At 41.1% G+C, this 21,415-nt stretch overlaps 1 protein-coding gene across 4 annotated transcripts in view; it reads left to right on the top strand.

Moving 5' to 3' along the window:
- The window catches only part of KIF13B (kinesin family member 13B), a 126,676-nt gene that overhangs the window by 94,266 nt on the left and 10,995 nt on the right, over positions 1-21,415 (top strand). For 2 of the 4 annotated variants that reach the window (XM_083828640.1, XM_083828639.1), the window contains exons 32-38: positions 398-490; positions 1,423-1,575; positions 2,546-2,623; positions 3,288-3,341; positions 4,308-4,328; positions 12,171-12,288; positions 13,208-13,341. In XM_083828640.1, the coding sequence (XP_083684766.1) occupies positions 398-490; positions 1,423-1,575; positions 2,546-2,623; positions 3,288-3,341; positions 4,308-4,328; positions 12,171-12,288; positions 13,208-13,341 (651 nt within the window). The remainder of the gene's footprint in view (positions 1-397; positions 491-1,422; positions 1,576-2,545; positions 2,624-3,287; positions 3,342-4,307; positions 4,329-12,170; positions 12,289-13,207; positions 13,342-21,415) is intronic. The other 2 variants (XM_083828642.1, XM_083828641.1) reach the window with 1 other exon arrangement.

Raw genomic sequence — 21,415 nt, 5'->3', positions numbered from 1 at the left:
CCTGCAAGGCGCCAAGTCAGCATAAACAATGACCATGCCCCCTTAAATCATTCTTCATAACGATCTCTTTGGTCAAGAATTTAATGCCTGCACTTGTCAATATTCAAGACAAGTCACCTACAGCCCTGTAAAGAAAAAAAAAAATCTAGAACTAGCAAAAGTATTGTGTGCTGGTTAAGCAGTCACCTTGCAATAAAGGAAGTAAATTCTTTTTCTGTATTTGAAATACAGACAAGCAAACAATTTGTCTCCAAGATAAAATCTTTGAATCTTAAGTATTTGTTGGCTAGTCTCTTGGGTTTGGGCTTCTTTCTTTGTAAACTATATTTAGTTCAGTTGAATACGTTAAAACATTTTTTCCTTAAAGCAAGAAATATTTTCTTTTCCCTCCCCACAGGGTTTTGCACAGAGCTTCCTCCGAAGAATGTCTCACCGAAGCTCCATTCCTGGCTGTGGTGTCACTTTTGAGATAGTCTCAAATATTCCAGAGGTGAATAAGAATTCAAAGTATCTGAAATTGGCTGACAGTCTCTAACTTCCTGATTTTTTTCTTATGGTTGAGCATGCTCGTTCTTGCTCCTGAAAACATAAACTATCATTCTTATAAAAGATTAAGCAAATTTCTTTACATGTTCTGACTTAGCAACAGTGTGTGTCTTATCAGTGTCACTACGTATTTTGTTGAGTGAGCATCCATTTGCTTAAGTCCTTGAAGAAATCTTTTAAAGAAAGAGAAAAAGGGGAATAAAGATGGCTAGGTGAAGTGCCTGATGTAAGGGACATGCAAATGTGTTATAGAAAAACAAAATGCACGCAGCCACTTGGCTTCTTATAAGTAATGTCTTAATGTAACCCTTGATTCCTGAGGATGTTCGTAGTTGGATGCTAATCCCTTCCTTCCAAACAGATGCTTTATAAGATCACTTGTAAAAAAACATTAACACGTGAAGAGCCAAAAGGCTGATTGCTGCCTGACTCTTTTATGTTCTGCTGTGTTTAATGCTCTGTGTTGAGATGTTTCTCAAGTGGTGTGTTGGGGTTTTTTTGTTTGTTTTGTTTTGTGGGGGTTTTTTTTTTGCAAGTCACTTGAAATTTTGTTTTCCTCGCAGGGTAGATAATACCCCAAATGTGTTTGAGTACTTTTTAATTACAAAATATCTAAATGCAACCCTTTAGCTAATCAATGGCAATGTCTCACTGTGAGACTCTCTCTCAAGAACAAATAATAAATGAAAAAACAAGTATATAGCTTGAGATGATGCTAAATATGCCTTATCACATTTAACAAGACATTTGAATCTACCCCTGAGTTTAAGGGAAAACAATTCTGAATCAGTCCTGCATGTTTTAAAAATACATTTTCTTGTTTTCTTTGTTCATGTTTTTATTTTAAAAGGTTGCCATTTCTTTTCTTCTTCCCAGGATGCTCAAGGAGCCGAAGAGAGGGAAGCACTAGCCAGAATGGCAGCAAACGTCGAAGATGCAGATTCAGCTGACTCTGAAGCCTATATTGAGAAATACTTGCGGAGTGTGCTGTCTGTAGAGAACATTCTCACCTTGGATCGTCTGCGCCAGGTCTGTTTTGACTCTAGCACTCAAAGCAGTGTATGGCAATGCAAATGTGTTCATAAGTGTTTCATAAGGCTGGCAAACCAAGACCACCACCTCAGTGCATACCTCAGCTTTGCAAAGTGTGCCTGTGGCAAAAGGCCAAGGAAGCAAATGCAGCTCGCTTTGCAGAGATGTTCTCACTCTACCTGCAAAATGGATGGATCGGACTGGAGGCTTTATATTAAACGCACTGTCTCTTATGGGATCCTTAGTTTGAGATCATGCGTTGCTAATTATGTTTCAGAAAGAGCAGTTATGGTTGGTGTTAGCTTTTGCTTTCTGAAGCTTAGGCTTTAATGCAAGTTTCTGGAGTTGCTAGTAGAGTTCTTGTCATTTTGCTTGTGTTCAGCCTTGAAGTAACCCAGCCTGTTCCGTTGATAACTAAGACATTGATTGGGTTAATCTTAAGCACTCTAGCTTGACCTGTTTACCAAGAAAACTATGGAAGAGAAAAACATTTATTGAAAATTGTTCTCCTGGATATAAATTATGTAGGCGCAAAAGAAAGTTATGCAAAGCAAGCCAGAGTATGTTCTGCCCACTATAAATTAATGGTGAAAGTGCAATGTACTCGGAAGTATTGAAAGCAAGTTCCGTGTCATATATAATTAGTTTAAAGGATTAAAATAGGAGCTCAGCTAGGAAAAGGAATCTATCTTCACATCTGTAAGTCATCTCCTAGAATCAGTACAAGCTCTAAGATCCTACGTGTGTCAATCAGCAAAATACTGGATGTTAATGTTTCTCCACTCGTGCACTTCTAGCTGTGTGATGTACAATTTTTAGATTACGGTACACTTCCCAGATGGGAGCCTGTGCAATAAAGCTGTTTAGAAACATTTTTCTTGTGTAGACAAAGATGGGATGATTGGAGCTTGGATTCTTGCAAAACATGCACAGTATTTTCTGTTCTTTGCTTCTGTATGGTTGGCAGGAAGTTGCTGTAAAAGAGCAGCTAATGGGAAAAGGAAAACTCTACCGGAGGAGCCTGAGCTCTCCCAATGTGAATCGGGTGAGTATTCCACACCGACATCTGCAGTGTATTGAGGGCAGCAAGTGCATCTTTCAATTGCAGATCCCTATAATGCCGGAGTCATCGAGCATAGCAATACATTTTCTTTTGTTTGACCCTTCTGTTCATCTGTGCTATTTGTGTAAATCGCTAAGTAGAGACAAAATCTGCATATATTCATACTTTCATCATACAGATTAGCGTGCTTTAGAGTACCCACATAAATCCAGATCATCTGAAATAACGATGTAAAAAGAACTGCAGAGCACTGAAGGCTTTTCACCTAGCTATCATCTTGGAGACTTTTTTTTCTTTTTCTGTAGAAGATTTGAAAGCAAGTTACAAGTATTTGCTGTTTTTAATTTTGTAACAGCATTGTTTTATTATCTTATATATTATCTTTTTCTTGATTAGTGAATAAGAAAGAAAAGACACTTCTGCTTTCTAACATTTTTAATGAAATGCTTTGGTAGAACTAGTAATGAAAAGTTGTTAAATTTTTCCCCTTTTAGGTCATTAATTGGGGATTCACCTTTCGTCTCTTGGCTTTTAGTTCTGCTTTAACTGCAAGATGATTTCCTTTCACCCTTATGTCTGTCAAGGCACATATTTATCAGTTTAAGTTTTTGTTCAGAAATAATTCTGCCTGCCTTGACCATTTCAGCTTTCTGGAAGCCGCCAAGATCTAGCTCCTCCTTATAACCTGAGCAGTAACCGGGTAAGTATCTCAAGCTCTCCTCAGAAATCTTATAGAAGAAAGGTTGCTACCATGACTGCTTTATACCAGTTACAGGGGCATAGGTGGGAAATATCCTTAAAAATGAGGCACACCCGCGTGCTTCCTGTATGCTTGGGAGTATTCATTGGCCATACTAGCCTTGTTTGTGCAACCCTGGATGTCTCTGGGAAGGCTCCCAGGCCTTAATCAGTCACGTAGCACTGCTGTTAGTGGCTGTGGCATGTACTATGGCACACCTGAGTCCAGCAGACCAGATTAAATGTAGCCATCCTTCACGTGGCGGTGCGTTTTTCAGGGGACGTTTTCTCATTGTTAGTTTCAAAGCTCTTCCAAAGCTTTCACCTAGGTAAGGTGCAAACCTTCTGGGTGTAAGGGACGGATTTGGGTTCACATGTAAGCTCAGGTCCACCCTTAAGACAGAATAATATGCCGTGAGCCTCTGCCCTTCAGAGGGAAACGAGCAGTTTTAAGCTTGCAGTGGGTGATTTGATAATTCAGTCCATTACACTCCTTAAAAATAACAGCGTAGATCAAAAGCATTTCTTTAAAAAGTGAAAGATTAAATTTAAGCTTATTTTCCAAAGCCTAGATAAACTAAAGGGTCTTCCCATGATAGATATTCTGCCCAGTGAGCATGTAGTCATTTTAAAAGGGAGCATCTAGTGGTGACAAGGCATTTTAATGCATAATGCAGTTGCACGGAATAATAGAATTTTGATGTAGTGCTCTAGCATTGGTTGCTAAATCTGCTACATCTGATCCATGTAGAGAATGCTAAAATATGTGCAGGTGATAAAGTGCTTACAGCAACTTCTGCTTGGAGAGAACTGTGGAACTTGTCAATATTGTAGGTTTTTTTAAGTGAAAATTAAAGTCCAGAGTTCCTAATGATTTTTGTTCTTCTCTTCCCCTCCTCTCAATGATTTCCCTCATTGCATGTTTCAGAGTCCAAAGGTCCCAGCAGAGGTAATGCATTAGGTCCACCTAATGAGTGGGATAATAATTTTATCTCACTATAAAGTTTATTTTGCTCACTTAAACGCTTTTACTTCCTGCTTTGAAGATGCTGCTGTTGGTGTCTCATTTGCATAGTAGGCAGCAAATGAGTTTTTTCCATTGAAAAGCCTGTCATTAACACAGTGTGAAATTGGTACAAAGGAGAGAAGATTCTCCTTCTTCGGGGCATCTTATGGTTTGCTACAAAGCTATAGCTGTTTAGATGGCATTTTTCCGAGTTCTTTGGACAGGGTGAAGTTATTTCAGAAATGACCCCGTTTTTGCTTAAAAAAATAAAACAGACATAAAAGCAAACAAATGTGTGCCAACCATGTGCAGCCTGGAAATGAGATAAACGTTGAAAATTTCTTTCAAATCTTTCTCAGGCTTTCTGGCTTCAGATAGTTCAGTGGTAACAACTCTTGATTTCTTTCAAAGAGTGAATTTAAATTAGCAGCGGGCCAATGGAAAACTACGTTTGTCCTTCTTATCGTGTTAACACTCTCAGAGGAATGACTGTGTGCCCCCTTCGTCGTACCAAGCTTTGGTTAACCGAGTTCATTGGTAGTGGTTTGCATGGGCTTTTGCAGCTCTGCCTCCTTTGGTGTAGCCACTGACAAATATGTTGTAGCACTGTGACTTGGGGCTGAGGCTGTGTAGCTTACCTCCTTGCTTGTAGCATGCTTACTTTAAAGTTGCTTGTTGCTTAGGACAGTAATAGCGGCTTATTGGGGGATTACAAAGTCCCCTCTTAGAGATTTCTACCCTTAGAGATTTCTTAGAGGCCTCAGGTTCAGTTTCTATAGGGAGATGAATGGAAGCTTCTGTAATCACAATGAAACATTAATCAAATTCTTAAACATTCCTGTAGTGCACACAAAGCACAGTGGTAACAGCATCCCTATGTATTTTAGCATAAAAGATCCACGGACGGTTTCGTATGCTGATTTTTAGCTAAGTTAGATGTCTTTTGTCACTTGGAGGGCAATTCAAGTGGAAAAAGAAGTCTTCTCCAGCAGTGATGAATCATTATTCTTCTGGGAATTTGTTTTTGTTTTCAAGTGGCTATAATAGGCTAATCTCAAACAAGTGGTGTATTGTATCATAAGAAATGTCAGTCACAATATAGTAATTGCATCCTGAATTGGGTGCAGGACTTATCTGCCAAGCCTGTGTATGTTAATATTAGTGGAAGCCTTTACTTATATCAGAATCTTCCTCTCCTTAGATTTTATTCCATTACTTCATTTTCCTCTCTAATTTTAATGTTGTTATTCCTGGCATTGCTGCTGCCTTCATCGTGGATCTTAAGCTCTGTAGGAAGGCTCCTGAGCCTCATTCCTGTATGTAAAGCACTATTCGTACTGGTAATGTTGTGAATGTGGATTCTACTTCAGTTTTCAGCGCTATGAATAGCCAGAACTCTCTTCTCTAAAAAGTTAGAAAAAGAAGTAACCGTAGCGTAGGTGCAACTAAACCAGGCAGGCCAAAAAACTTTCCAGAAGTAGGGTCTGGACTCATCTTGCAGCTGTAGCTGAATCTTTGTTCCTACACGTGGATGGGTGGTCACGCTTCCATGAAGAGCTAGAAAAGCCCGTCTCCAGGACTGCAGGAGACGTGTAAGTTTGGTGTATTTTGAAAAAAAAAAACTCTAAAGAATGTCTTGGTGTATTGATACCACAGAGAACTTCCAAAGAGCAGGCCAAACCTCACAGTGAGATACATGTTTGTATGACGTATTTAAATCACCACTGGGATTTTTTTAATAACCTGTAAGCTTACCTAATTTGATGAGAAGACAGAGGGATGCCTTCTAAATTAACTTCAGAAAACAGTCTTGCAAATGTTAGGTTAACGGGATAGCATTTGATATCACCTCTAAGTTATAAGTTCTTGCTTAAATGAGCAAAAGCCAGTTTTTACTCCTATTATCACTACAGGTATGGTTATGGGAGAGTGAGATTAATTTTGTTTCATCTTGCACATCAACACGAATATCGGGTAGAAGTATAGAGTCCCTTAGTGCTGGTGTAAGGTACAGAGCTGGATTTCTACATTCCAGAATACTTGCATTGGAAGCTTAAAAATTCTGTTGACTTACAAATTCCGTTGACTTAAACTGATGAATCAGTTGCACAAAGAATGGAAGACACCTCTGACCTGTTTTACAGCAGTTGTTAAGGCTATAATCATATGCTGATGAAAAATTTCACGAGCTGTTCTTAAAATACCTTTGCACAATAACCATTCTGTCTCTGACAGCTGTCTTTCCTTTCCAAAAGGCCCAATAGTTCGTAGCTCAAAAGCTTTGTATCCAAAAGCTGAATAAGACAAGATTGTGCTACTTAACCTTCAGATTTCACAGGGGACCAGAGTTTTTTTTCATCAAATCGGTACAATGTAAATAAATTTGAATACTCTAGTTTTGTGGTTCATGAGAACAAGTGCCTTTCACCCAAGCTGTATGCTTAAATGTGTGCTACCTTGTCACTTCTTCCGTAAGTCTTTTCTGAACTGCTAAAATAATAAAACACAAGAACTGTTCATTTCTCTTACCCAGTGGCAGCATTTTAACGGTCTGTCAACTTCAAGAAGGAAATCATTGTCAGGTTAGAAACTGGCTGGATGGCCGGGCCCAGAGAGTTGTGGTGAATGGAGTCAAATCTGGTTGGAGGCCGGTCACTAGTGGAGTCCCCCAGGGCTCGGTACTGGGGCCGGTCCTCTTTAATATCTTTATTGATGATCTGGATGAGGGCGTCCAGTGCACCCTCAGTAAGTTTGCAGACGACACCAAGCTAAGTGCGTGTGTCGATCTGCTCGAGGGCAGGAAGGCTCTGCAGGAGGATCTGCATAGGCTGGAGCGATGGGCTGAGGTCAACTGCATGAAGTTCAACAAGGCCAAGTGCCAGGTCCTGCACCTGGGCTGCAACAACCCCAAGCAGAGCTACAGGCTGGGAGATGAGTGGCTGGAAAGCTGCCTGGCCGAGAAGGACCTGGGAGTATTGGTGGATAGTCGGCTGAATATGAGCCAGCAGTGTGCCCAGGTGGCCAAGAAGGCCAACGGCATCCTGGCCTGTATAAGAAGCAGTGTGGCCAGCAGGTCGAGGGAAATGATTGTGCCCCTGTACTCGGCTCTGGTGAGGCCGCACCTCGAGTACTGTGTTCAGTTTTGGGCCCCTCGCTACAGGAAGGACATGGACGTGCTCGAGCGAGTCCAGAGAAGGGCGACCAAGCTTGTGAGGGGTCTGGAGAACAAGTCTTACGAGGAGCGGCTGAGGGAGCTGGGCTTGTTCAGCCTGGAGAAGAGGAGGCTCAGGGGCGACCTCATCGCTCTCTACAGTTACCTGAAAGGAGGCTGTAGAGAGGTGGGGGTTGGTCTATTCTCCCACGTGCCTGGTGACAGGACGAGGGGGAATGGGCTAAAGTTGCGACAGGGGAGTTTTAGGTTGGATGTTAGGAAGTACTTCTTTACCGAAAGGGTTATTAAGCATTGGAACGGGCTGCCCAGGGAGGTGGTGGAGTCACCATCCCTGGAGGTCTTTAAAAGACGTTTAGATGTAGAGCTTAGGGATATGGTTTAGTGGAGTACTTAGTGTTAGGTCGGAGGTTGGACTCGATGATCTTGAGGTCTCTTCCAACCTAGAAAAATCTGTGAATCTGTGAATCTGTAAAGCCTGTAGATATCTTGGGTAGTGATCACCCATATTTGCTGTAAAGATTTTATGGGTGCCAGTGCTGACCTGAACCCTGGTGTTTTTAACGGGGGATGAGTGAAAGAAGGGGATGCAGTGGACAAGAAGGAGAAGGTATTATAGAAACAACACACTTTCTGAACAACTTCGTATCAAAATGCATCAAATGACAAGTGTTCTTCTGGTGGCTATTTTTGATTTGTTAAATTAAGTCACTTGACCTCTGTTTGGTCACTTGGCAGAGACCAAATATATTCATGAAGTGATGGCTCCTCAGGGCGAATGATTTACAAGCTTCCTTCCTTCTTCTGACCACCCTTCTTGATAGAGGAAAGATTCACAGCACTTAAATAATACCAATTGCTTAGACTTAAAGTGTAAGTGTTTCAGTTAGTGAATGCACAAAGCAATCATCTGAGAGTGCTACGTAACGTGCATATGTGAAACTTGGGAACTGTATCAAGTTAATAAAGTTAATAATTCTTACATTTTTTTTCTTTTGACAGATTGAGATGGGTTATCTTTCAATCCAGCTTACTAAAAGCAGTCATTCATCAACTACCTTTTGCCTCTGCAGATTCTTAGCACAACAGTTGACCCTTTCAGTTGTCTCCAGCATTTTCTTTTGCAAATAAGTTTCACCATGTGCTCCCCCAATTTACCTGCTTCTTCATGGTTTGTTGTCATCTCAGATTTGAGGGTCACATTACCCCTAACGTGTGTGAGCTACAGTCTAAAATGATCTTTCCTCTCCAAAACAAATTATTTATTATTTGAAAAACCTAAATGCTTTAAGAATATGGCCAGACAAATCCTATTCACAAGTGCACATTCCTGTTCTCAGGATCTGTATTTTATTTAGTCTGGCAAAATACTTAACATTATGTAGGACATGTAGTCATCCATAATATCAAGGCTGAAACTAAATTTACTAAAGATACTTAGAAAAAAGTTTTTTTCCTAAAGAGAAAATCACTAAATCCTGCTGTTCTTTCTGTGCAGGATGAATTCCTTGGAAGTGTTTTGCTCTGTTCCTTATCTACTCTGATTTTTTTTGAATCACTCTTCAAACAGGTCTAGAAAGCCAACATGCTTGCCTGAAATGATTTTTGTTGGAACAGTCAATGAAGGGCACTTCTGACTCAATAAATCGTGATTCAGAAAACGATTCAGTTGCTCTTTACCTGCATTGAGCCAGTGTTGTAGTAAGTTAGAAAACTTTCCCCACGTAGTCTATTTCTTATCTCTCTGTGGTCTCCAGGAGCCCTGTAGGCTTGGCCTGTGAGTAGAAAATGATTAGGACCTGCCACCTTTGTCCATTTGTCTTTAGTAAGTTGATCATCATTGTAAGATCAGAAAGTAACTCTAAGTAAGCTTTAACGTCCTCCAAAAAAGAAGCTTTCAGATGTTTTCCACAGTTGCAGAGTTTTTTTCTTAATCTAATGCCAGGCTAATGTCAGCACCAGGCTAATTTACCAGGCTGATGGCAGTACCAGACCCAAAGCTTACAAAACCAAATAGTTTTTCAAGATTCTTTGAGTCTTGTGACCATATCCCCCCAAATATTCATCTACTTTCTTTAAACTCCTTCAACACCACTGAGCTGGTGCATGCAAAGAAGACTGAATTACACCAAGATGTTCTTCTGATCTGGATATAATCTGAACTCTTCTTCCATTTTGGCTTTCCTCTTGCAAACTAATCAATCAGTGGGAGCCAGAGGAGACTTCAGAAAAAATTCCACACCCCTAAGAGTGTTGCATTAAGTCGCTGGATGTTTCCATGCTGGCTTTAAAAAGCTACTGCGGAGTGTGAAACAGTCACAATGTCAGGATAAGAAAGCAGACTTTTGAATGGATGCAATTTGGGCACGACCGCAGGCAGTCAGGCCAGCTAAAAGAAATCAGCACTAGTTGAAATGCAAGACAGCAAACCCTGAGTAAGAGTTTCTGTGGAGTGGAATAGGAAAGGCTGTCTGATAGAAGCATTTCGTGGAAAGAATTTTCCAGACACGGGCAGGATTTTTTGATGCGTGCAAGACGTGAGAGTTGCAGGTCAAAGATAACGCTTAAGTTCGAGGCTTAAGGTAAAGGTAGAATAGCTCTGTCATCCACGCTGATAGGGCAGGAAGCTTTCAAGAAGGGCTTTAAACTCCAAAGTCCTCAAAAACACAAGACTAAACAAACCCCTGGAGTTAACTGCTACTCCCAGCCTGGGTTACATCAGTTTTGACATTCGGGATGGCTGCCTCCAGTCAACTCAGACACCCACTACTCTTTAGGTATCCCAAATGTTACTTCACAGAAACTGAGCCCGTTGTCTCTACATCTAATAACATAGCTGGTAAAGGTCTGAAGACTCTGCAGAAGTGCACGTTACTTGCTATTCAAAGCAGGAGAGCTTCTGTGGGACTAATTTATAGATCCAAATGGAAACGATTTTTGCTCTGGGCTGCTCGCTGTGACCTTCAACCCATTGGAGAAATCTATTCCTCCTATCCTGGCTTATTTATTATTTGTGAAACATTCACGACTTCAAGTTACAGTTGAGATTAGTTTCGCTGCCTGTCATTTTTCTGTTCAAGGTCAGATTATTTGCTTGCATCCTATGGTGTGAAGCTTCTTGAAAAGGTGCATTTCCCTTCTCTTCCCCCGGAAAACTACCTAAAACTTGTGGTCTGGGATGTAGCAGGTCTCTCCTGCCTCCTTTCTAGTTTGTCCGCTGTACCATCTCATTCTGCAAGTGTTTCTGTTACGTCTTTTAAAAGAACCAGCATGATACAGACACACTATAATGAAGACAAGGGCAGATATTGTGCAGACCATAGCCCAACCTCTTACCAGAAGTGTGGTCAGGGTTTGATGTATGTCGGGTTGGTTGCCTTACCACTGTCCTGTCTTCACAACTTGTATTTCTGGAAAAGTGCAGCTTTTTTCCTGGGGGCTCTTTGCTCCTGACCAGGACAACGCTTTTCCACGAGACACTGAGACTTCGCAGCATTCGAGACCAGGCTGTTTTCTCCCATAGACCCTCTCAACATATATTGGATTGCATTAAGATCTCCACATAAAACTTTTAGCAGCAGCTTCCTCGGATTCTCTTTGGCCAGTCGCTAGATTTGTCTGCGATGACACTGCAGTGTGCTCTAAAAGATTTTACCTATGATAGAGCTAGGAAAACAGGAGTTTGCCACTTAGATTCTCGAAATTGCACTGGTGGGAAATGAGAGCTCGGTAATTCTCTGTATTCACCGAGAAGCTGTTGCCGGGCCAGCCTCTGACTTACAAGGTTGGGGTGGAAGATGCAAAACCCCAGTGACCCCATTGTTCAGAGAACTCACACCCCATGATGTGTGGCTCCCTCCCTTGGGATCCGTGTGGTCAAAACCCACCCAGGGGCTCCTGGGCACCCGCGGAGGCAGGGGGCCTGCCGCCTGCTCTGCTGCTGTTTCTTACCCCTCATCAGTGCTCAGGCTCTTGCAGGTCTGCAAATCGTCATCTTTCATCTTCATAACCACATCAAAACTCCGACCTGTCTTTACTTAATCTTTTTCTTGGCTCCTGGTATCTACAATTTGTTGTCATGTGTTCCAGCTCTCTCTTTGCCAGGCCGTTAAACAGAAATGCAACTACCACGATTATTTCCTCTTGATCTGATCAACGCGGCCATATCTGACCCTAGGCACTAACGTCCAGCCTTTGGGTCTAAGATCCTATTTCTCTTCTTGCCCAGAGCTCTGTCTGTCCTCACCCCTTCTTTCTGACGCTTCATCCGCTTCCCGAGCAGATACACAAAATAGTTAGGAATTTGGGGCAGTACTATTTTATTTTCACCTGGTCGTAATGTGCTCAACTCCCGAATTGAGTGAAATATTGTAGTTTTAAGGTCTCTAAGCAGGCTTTTTTTGTGCCTTGATGCTGATGGGAGCTGAGGGTGCTTATCTTTCCAGGACTGGGTGTTTCAACTAAAGGTGCCTCGGGGAAGGGTCTTTGCTCAGCTCGGCCAATTCTGAACTTTGCAAAGGTGCTGTGCAAGCTGGCATGGTGTGTAAGAATTGCTGTACTCTTGGTGCTGTGCTAACTTGGAAAAATGCAACTTTTTTTTTTCTTTTTTTCCCTAGGGCCGATGGGAAAGTCAGCAAGATGTATCCCAAGGTGTTGCAAACACCAGCAGAGGCATTAGTCCATCTCGTACCTCTCTGCCAGGCTCTGGGCAGCAAAACCACTCTCCTGATGCAGGTACAGGCTTACCTAAAGCTAAGACAGCTCTCACAAAAATGGAGTGAAATCACCCCAGCTTCTGAGTGTCAAACAGAGCTGAGGTGCTTTCAGAGATGCAGAGAAATGTCTCCTCCAAAGCAGTGTCTGTGCAGTTCTCTCTCTGTGAGCATTTAGCAGTTGTGACTAAGCTGCCTGCTCTAACTAGCCTTGCCTTTGTCCGACGCGAGTTCTGCTAAGTGACAAATGCCACGTGTTTAAGTTGTCTTTGATTTCAGAAGATGCAGTCTTTATCTCAGAAGCTCAATTTTTAAAGCCAGAAGTTAGCTGTGGGCTCAGAGCATGTTATCTGTTGTGTGGGTAAAACAGCAAAGAACAGGGCTACTAATGTTTTAGAAAATATCCAGCGCTGGAATTGAATGGCTGTTTTGCAGTGCGTGTGCCTAATGTGCAGCTGAGAGTGCAGTGATACATAGTGAGGTTTTTTTATGTCTCACTGGTTTTTCTCAAGGGAGAGGAGAGTAGAAAAACATGCAGTATTAGCAAGAAGAGTTGGATGTCCCAAACTTTTTTTCTTAACTTGGATCTTTTCATCTTTTACTTTTGGCAAGCTTTGTTATTGTCATCAGAATCGTGTGTTGTATCAACATCTTTTTTCACTTTTGCTTCTCGATTTTTTCCTACTTCTGCAAGTTATATAGCATTTTATGTTTCCAATGGGAAAGAGCAAACTTTTTCACACCATGTGATGAGAAAAACTTTCTGTATACTGGGGCCACAGATTAAAACTTATCCAGATTCTTATATCCCTTTCAAGGGAGGAGCAAGCACTCGGTGCTTTTTCTCAGATTGACCACTGGAAGAAGTCATTTTAGAACTAAAATGATTATTTTTTTCCTCCAAAAGCATAACTGTTCACATTTTTCAATTTTTCCAACAGGCCTTGGTAGCCTCGCTGCTTCCTACCTGAATCCTGTCAAGTCCTTCGTGCCTCAGATGCCAAAGCTGCTGAAGTCTCTCTTTCCTGTTAGAGATGAGAAAAAGGGCAGGCAGACCTCTCCTCTTGCACAGCAGGTAAAATATGAAATCGAATTGGCTATGCAGTAATACTGGTGAGTGCTGTTAGACTTGCTGGCAGAGTGCTATTTTATATGTTGTTGCAGAGCAAACCAAGCTCTTGGTCATAGTAAAGCCCTGTGATGCATTTCCCCTCCGTTCTGTCCAGAGATAGTGGAGCTGTTTAAACTTATTGATACACTCAGCCTGCTTGGCTTTTTAAAAGTGCCAAGTACACTACCAGCATGATTTATGGTAATACCACTTGCAGCAACAATAGTAAAATTTATGAAGTGCACTTAGGGTTGTTTGTGTATTGCCAAGTGGCAAATGTAATTCTATTTTTAATTTTTTATTTACCATCTTCCTCCTCCCCTGCCCCATCTCATGTCACATTTTTCCATCCTCTGCTATGTACTTGGGACAGTTGCTTTTGTTCGTTCTCTTATTTATTACACATGCCAGAGAAGTATTTTGTTTTGTTTTGTTTTTGCTGTTAGTGGTGGCAGCGGTGGTTTTTTGAATGCTGGGCTCCAAATGGGGCTTCTGTGCTGTGAGGGGCAGTTAATGCATGATCAAGCAGAGTACAAAACACTACTGTCTTTTAAAGAAAACAGATGAAATACAGACTCACATTATAAATAATATTCTCTTTGAGAAACCGTAGTTCATAAAGGAAAAGCCCTCTACTGTGTAAGTCTGGAATATTTAAACATGATTATGAAGATAAATCTGGAGCCAGATCTCACTTGCTAAAGTTTGTGGAAGTCCATTTGGTCTGTGCTTTGTTAAGCACCCAGCTATCTCTTGGTAGATGGAAGCTCCTTCATTAGTCTGGAGTTTTGGAAGCACACTGTCTGTAAACTTAGACCTTTCTCACCTCTTCACATGCAGGCAGATGTTTTTAGAGGGTGTCTTTCTAAAGCAAAACAACAAAAATATCCCCAAGCAACTATTTTTTATGGTTGTATCCAGACATTCTATTGAATTGCTTGCTACAAATAGGTCTGCCATTACAAGAACATCTAAGGATTACAAGGAATTTTGTCACAGTAGAAATACAGTGAAATATTAAATAAATAAACAAACCAAAACCAAATACTTGTAAAAGTATTTAAGTTTCGCTGTAACTTATGGCAGACCTAGTACAAGTAAGAAATAAAGCAAATTTTAAACATTTTTACTTTCTGTTTTATTCTCTACAAAGTAATAAAATGAGCAAGTTTTACTCCCAAATCTTACGCAACATTATGCTTTACATTTTTCATGTTGCCTTTTGCTTACGATAGGTTTAGTGTGGAGTCTGGAGTCGTGTAACCTTCCTCATCTATGAGATTTATATTATTAAAATTAAGACAGTGACTTTCTTAAAGGTATTTGGGTATTGAAAGATGCAAATAGGTGCTCTTTACAATTGCACTGAGAGCCTTTCACCACTTCTTGAATTCTTACTGAATCAACGAGAGCTGAGATTAGAAATGAGGTCCAATTTCCTGCCTCTAGTCTAACCACCTGTTCCCACTCCTTCCTACTGTTCAAGATTAGTCTTGCATTATTTGCCTTGAAGTCTGCTTTTAGACTACGAAGACATGTACTTTAGAGAATTTTTAAGTGTATTATGGATTACTATGGAAACTCAAATAATCAGGTCATGATCACAACAGTTTCTTTAATGGGCAGGAATGCTATTTTTGATTTGTTTTTAAGAAAGAAAAGCTAATGTACAAACAGAAGTGTGTGATGTTTTAATCACACGCAGAATCCCAGAATGGTTGAGGTTGGAAAGGGACACTGGAGATCATCTGGTCCAACCCCTTGCCAGCAGGGTCACCCAGAGCTTGTTGCACAGGATCACATCCAGGCAGGTTTTGGGATATCTCTAGAGAAGGAGACTCCACAGCCTCTCTGGGCAGCCTGTGCCAGTGCTCTGTCACCCTCACAGTAAAGAAGGGTTTTCTCATACCCATCAGGAACCTTCTGGGCTCCAGTTTGTGCCCCTTGCCTCTTGTCCTGTCACTGGGCACCACCGAAAAGAGCCTGGCCCCATCCTCTTGACACCCTCCTTTCAGATATTTGTACACAACGATAAGGTCATCATTAATGCATGTTTGTATTAGAGAGCAACCTAAAGTTTTCCATGACCACAGGATCAGTGTAATGAAATGAAATCTTGACATTACTTGGTGCTTTTAGTTTTTTAATAGAAAAAGTCAGATGCGTTACAAATACAGTGGTTCTCAGTGGTTCGAGAGATTTATAGTTATTCTTCCCAGCTCTATCAGTTAGCAAACTGGGCTTCTGCACTCCTGTTAGCAATCACACTGCACAGAAGAGAGCAGAAATTGAAGGAACTGCTACAGGATTCGCTTCCTCTGCGCAGCACAAAAAATAAGTAAGTGCTGTTATAGTGGGACTGGCTTTAACATCATAAATATCATGTCTCATAATCTTTCTTGCTGTTCCCTTATAATGGCCTGAGGATGCTAATGTGGTCATAGGCATTAAAAACTGGCCAGAATTTCAGTGGTGGCAGTGATGAATGGCTGCGTGCTGGGTGGATGATGGGGCTGCTGTGGGGTCAGTGTTTGGCAATCAGCTCTCACACCTTATCGCTAACCTGTCGGAGTAAGGCAGCGAGCTCGTAGTTCTTGCATAATTGTATGAAACTGCACGGCGGAGAGAACAGAAAAATGGGATTTTTGCATCTCAGAAAACACAAACCAGTACATCTTAGTTCTGTGGAAGGATAAGGCTTTGATGCAGAGTGTCAGGGGACGTAACTGAGTGTGCAGGGTGAGGGTAGGCAGTAAACTACAAAAAGGATAAGGGGGAGGTGAAGCCGAAAAGGTATTTTGACTGCAATTGCAAAAGAGCCTGGCCACTTAACAGGGAATTGCTGGATTTCTGTTACAGTAAACAGCAAATTTAGAGAAGTAGTTTCAAGAACAGAAATGACTAAAGAAATGCCTCACAGAGAAAACAGAAAGATCTAAATCACCCGTACCTGGCTAAATGCAAGTGAGTAGATAAGTAATAGCAGGTTACTGAACAAAAATACCAAATGTTTAATAGCAAATATACCAAAAAGCTAAGTGAATCCATGTAAATGAAACAGAATTTCCAAAGTTGTTGTCCATCTCACTTTTCAGTGCATTTTCCAGTACTAGGGTGTACTGAGTTATCTAACGTCATTAAAAATATGCTGGTGAACCACCTCGAGCTAGATGGCTGCTGCTGTTATTAAACCTCCGATTCATTACAGGTCAATTATCAGGGCACATGTCTGCAGAAAGCAATGGCTTTGTTGTGCTGCATCTTGTAAGCAAGGTCTTGCGGCTGGGCTGGTTTTAGTGCTTTTGAGCATCATTTCCAAGGGAGCAGTACTTAACCTTTTTCTGGAAGTTCATAAGAGAAGTTGAGTTCATCGTGACCGAACAGCTCTCCGAGTGGATGTTATCAAATCTCAGATCCCATGCAAGTAAACAGGAGACGGACTTCTCCTCACTTGTTCTGAAAACACCTTTTTTTTTTCCCAATTTATTTCAATCACACCGCTGTCGCTGAGGCTGTCACCAATCTTAAAGTAAGCACTATCCTAACGAGCTGGTCTTTCCCAGTGCTGTTTTTGTTTGTAGCCCGTTGTTGCCTGAGTTTCTGAAAACGCAGAGCCATTCCAGTCAAGGTGGTGGCAGCTAACAAAATTGCTGTCTTTGACCTTCTGATGCAAGTTTAGTAACTAATCTGGAGAATAATGAACCGCAATTAATGAAATCTGCTCTCGTATTCAAGTGTGTTTCTCAGACAGCACATAAAATAATTGAAAGAACTTCCTGCTCTCTAATTAGTTAGATTGAATTAATTTGGCATAATAGGATTCTTTATGTAACTAGCAGAACGGCTTCCGATGAAGCTGTTTATGTACCTAAAAGATGGGTTTCTGATGAAGCTGTTTATATACTTTTAAGTTAGAAAATGCCTATTTTATCAGTTATCTGCTGCCTTTCAATTAATTGCCAGTACTCTGTAAATAAAATAAAAAAATAAACCTTTTGGATTACTGCAATTGCCTTTTATTTTCCTAGTTTATTCTTTGAAAGGCTTGGTACCATAGTGTACAAGATTTAAAGCCTTACCAACCCATCGTGCTGATCAGGAAAAGTTTAAAACACTTGCTTAAAATATGCAGGTGGATGGGAATCAGAGTTTCATCTATCTTTGCTTAATTATATTATGTGCGCGCTCTTGAAGCTTGTCTTTTTTATTAACATGCTGAGGCTTTCATAGTGTGCACCAAGCAGAATTACTGCTCTTTACCTTATGACCCTGTTGATCTCCAGGAACTGCCCGTATAATTTCATTTTAGGGCATCATTGGGTGCTGGCATTAAAAATGTACATATTTGTATTTCAGTTTCTGGCTTTTGACATGGCTGTGGCTCATACCTGTGACCAGTGTTCATTTCAGAAGTGCATTTTGGTCACCTTCATAGTCAAGAACCTTGTTGGATGGTCAAATGTCTTCATTAGCACATGGCTTAAATGAGAGATCTTGAGTCCCAGCTGTCTTAAAATGCACACTTGTCTTTGAATTTCCATGTGCTAATGTACTTCATGTTTGTTTTATGGTATAGAAATGCAGACGTGACACAAGAATGCAGCCCTCTGTTTGTTCTCTTTCACCTTCCAATGCAGTTACAGTAATTAATCTAAAAATATATAAAAATTAAAATTAAAAATGTAAAAGTAAGGGCAGTTAATGAAAAGCTATCTGAACAGACAAAAGCCTTTTCTGGAAGTGCATTAAAAAATAGCGGCGGTTTCATGGCTGTGCGTGGTGCATAGTTAGTATAATTGCTCAAATTTACATTCCTTAATCAAATGTAAATAATGTGGCCTCAGAGAACCCTTTTTAAAATCTAGAAGGCTTTTTTTCACTGTTTCAAATAAAGAATCATTTGGATGCTATAATCAGCATAGCTCAATAGATCCTTGGTGGCCGTCTGGGCTCATGTATGGCTGGATCTTGTGGCTGAGTTGCTAGTGTTTTGATTTCTTTCTAAGTTCCTTTTTCTCTATCATGCTCTTACAAATGGTTTTTAATGAGTACGGGAAGCTGGCCTTTTCAACTTCTTAGTGAAAACCTCCGAAACTTCAATATGAACTCACTTGAAAATGGTTCCGAATTGCCCTTTTCATCTTTCTGCCTGGACCTAGAATGAGATAACTGAGAAATAGTGTATGTATACATTTTCCACAAAGTGTATTAGAAAAGCAGAATGCAAAAGTATTATTACCAGCTGCAATCTTCCGTGTTTAGAAGGTGAAATAAGAAGGTTGGGTTAATATTTAAATATACAGTGCCTTTAAGAAAAAAAAAAAAAAAAAAACCACCACCAAACACAACTTGTGCTGGATTTCAGCTCTCCTTGTGGTGTCCAGGTTTATATCTGAATGACCGGTGACTTTAAAAATGAAGGACAGGGAGGAATATTTGTGTTTTTGGGGGGTTCTTTATAAAATGGACTGTTTGGCTTTGTGCTAAGGGATTCAGAATTCTTCCTGCATTGCTGTGCGCCTTGTGAAAGCATTTTAACCCAAGCGCTCAAAACTGAATTAAATCCACATTTAATGAAGCAACTGCTATGCCCTGCTGGAGAAGTTTCCAATAGCTTCTTTTAAATGGTGATGTGAACATAATACTGTCAGGCTGGCAGTCCTTGAGCTCAGTCATTCCTGTCTGCGGATGGCAAAGCACAGACAACGGCAGTGGAAGTTTGCTGATAATGTCCTTATAGGACTGCTGTAACCTTGGCTGGACCATTTCTGGAGCTTGGAGGATAATTCTTGGACACACGGGCCCACTCTGTTAACTACCACTGAACTTCCTGCACGTTGTGTATTAACGCTGAAGGATTTTCATCTGGTGACATCAAGGCAAAAGGCTTTGTACTGAATTCATCAGGCACCGTCATAGAATCACTTACAAAATGTTTAATGGCAGTGAAATACCAAATGTATTTTTCTGAGTCCATTGAAGAGGTTGCCATTATATACATGTACTATACGATATGGAAAAAAACTTAAATTGGGGTTAATTTTGCTGCCTCTGTTAAATGGGGTGAGATACACATTTACTTTTTGCATTCAAGCCCACCGACACACTGGATTGATCTTCAGATTTCCCTAATCACTCCTAATAATGTGGCTTTTGGTCACTGAAAGCATGTTCAAACTGACCTCGAATCTGACCAGCAAATGCTGTGCAAGCACACCCTTAGAAATCCTTATGAACTCACCACGCAGAGTGGCAGCTCTTAGGAAAAAAAGACAATTTTTGTTCTACAAGGGTTCAGAGACGCTGTAAAGTGGATTGCTTTCATGTTCTCTCTTACCCCGTATTTTGTCAGCTTGGTTGAAGAAACTGTGCCAAAAATTATCAGTGTAAAAGGGTCATGTGTTGCCATTGGGTAAATATATGTCTGCTTTAGCAGTCGATATCTGCACACATTTAATGACAAAACTTGGCTCTCGATTCAGAAATATTTTTCATCCAGTAAATGTCTTCACAGAGAGTCAAACACATTGTTTTAAATATCCCCCCTCAAGTAACTTCACTACATTTTACGACCAAGATTTGTTTTAGTACCTTTGCTACCCCAATGGGGGTGTTTCTGCCCATCTGTTTCTTGTCGACACCAAAGTTGGGCAAGTGCCACTTCTCATAATTGCTTTTTTCTCCGTGTTTTTCTAAACATTGCCTGGCAAAGTTATTGTAGGAGTTTGGAGATTTGTCATCCTATCACGAGGAGAGCATCGTCTTCGCAATTGATGAGGAATGATTAAAGTGTAACGGTTTTATTTAGATTTTAGATTTCATGGATTTACATGCTGCAAGACTGAAGGGTTTTGAGAGAGGAAAAAAAAAGCAAACAAAAACAATTTCTCCTGTTTATTTGTTTACAAAGGAGGAAAGGATACCAAAGGAACTGAGAAATATCATTAAATATTTTTTCTTATTCTAATTCCGAGTGCTTGTCTCTCATAATAATGCTTTACCTTGGAGTGCTTCCTGGAGGTGGCGTGTATACGGGGAGAAAATGGGGCAAAAAGATCGATTTCATTTATGGTGCCGCTGTAAGATCTTTTGTTCCTGGTACGAGGTCTGCCGTGGAAGAAGCTGTTGCCCCTCACACGCAGTGTGGAAACAACAGGGACGGTGGTTTTTCTTCACACATCCTTTCTGAGATGCCCAAATGCAGCGTTTTGTGTTGGACCACGGAGATACTGAACTGGGATTATCTGAATTCGAGGGCCTTGGCTACTGGCTGAGGTTCAGATCCACCTCGGCAAAAGGTTTGAAGTGCTGTGTAAGTGCCTGCCTAGGGATTAGCCCTAATGCCTTGTGCCTGCTGATTTTTCTTTCATTAAAAGGGGACAGTTAATGGCTTGACTTCGCACTCCCTTCCAAGATGGGCCAACCCATGGTTCAAAGACAGCTGAAGAGGAGAGAATAAGTGTGCTGCCAAGTACTCCGGGCACTTTGACACTGATAAGCCTCTGTTACACCTAAAATGTGCTGTGTTTACTTAGAAGAAAGTTAATCCCTCTCCTCTCTGGTTTACATTAAAGCGAAGCATTTGACTGTTAAGACAATGAGGTTCTCCTTGCACGTCCAAGTTAGTACTTGGGGCAGGTCACAGCACTCCTTGAACCTCCTTGCTCGAAGATATCTCCGAACTCAGACACAAGTCAACATCACAGCCATTTTCAGGTTAATACCGTTGGCTTAGATTGCCGCTTTATTCCAAAGGAAGCTGAAATTTTGGAACACGAGGTGTGTGACTCAAAAACCACTGGACAATGAATTGTAAAGCTGTGCTTCTTTCAGGCTTCGTTAGTTTGTCCTGGTTCTGGACACCCCCTGCTCCCAGCCCATGTCACAGCGAAGATCTCAAAATGTGAAGATCACAGTGAAGATGTCAAAATGCTGATACCTCGGGCACCCCAAAGAGAGCCAGCTTGCTCTGCTCCCCACTTCAGCGGTCTGCTTGCAATTAGCAGGTGTAAAGACGAGCAACCCCCCTCCTGCTTTC

This window comes from Anser anser (genome assembly GCF_964211835.1).
Source record: "Anser anser genome assembly, chromosome: 3".
Taxonomy (NCBI): Eukaryota; Metazoa; Chordata; class Aves; order Anseriformes; family Anatidae; genus Anser; species Anser anser.
This window is presented reverse-complemented; position numbering and strand designations above follow the sequence as displayed.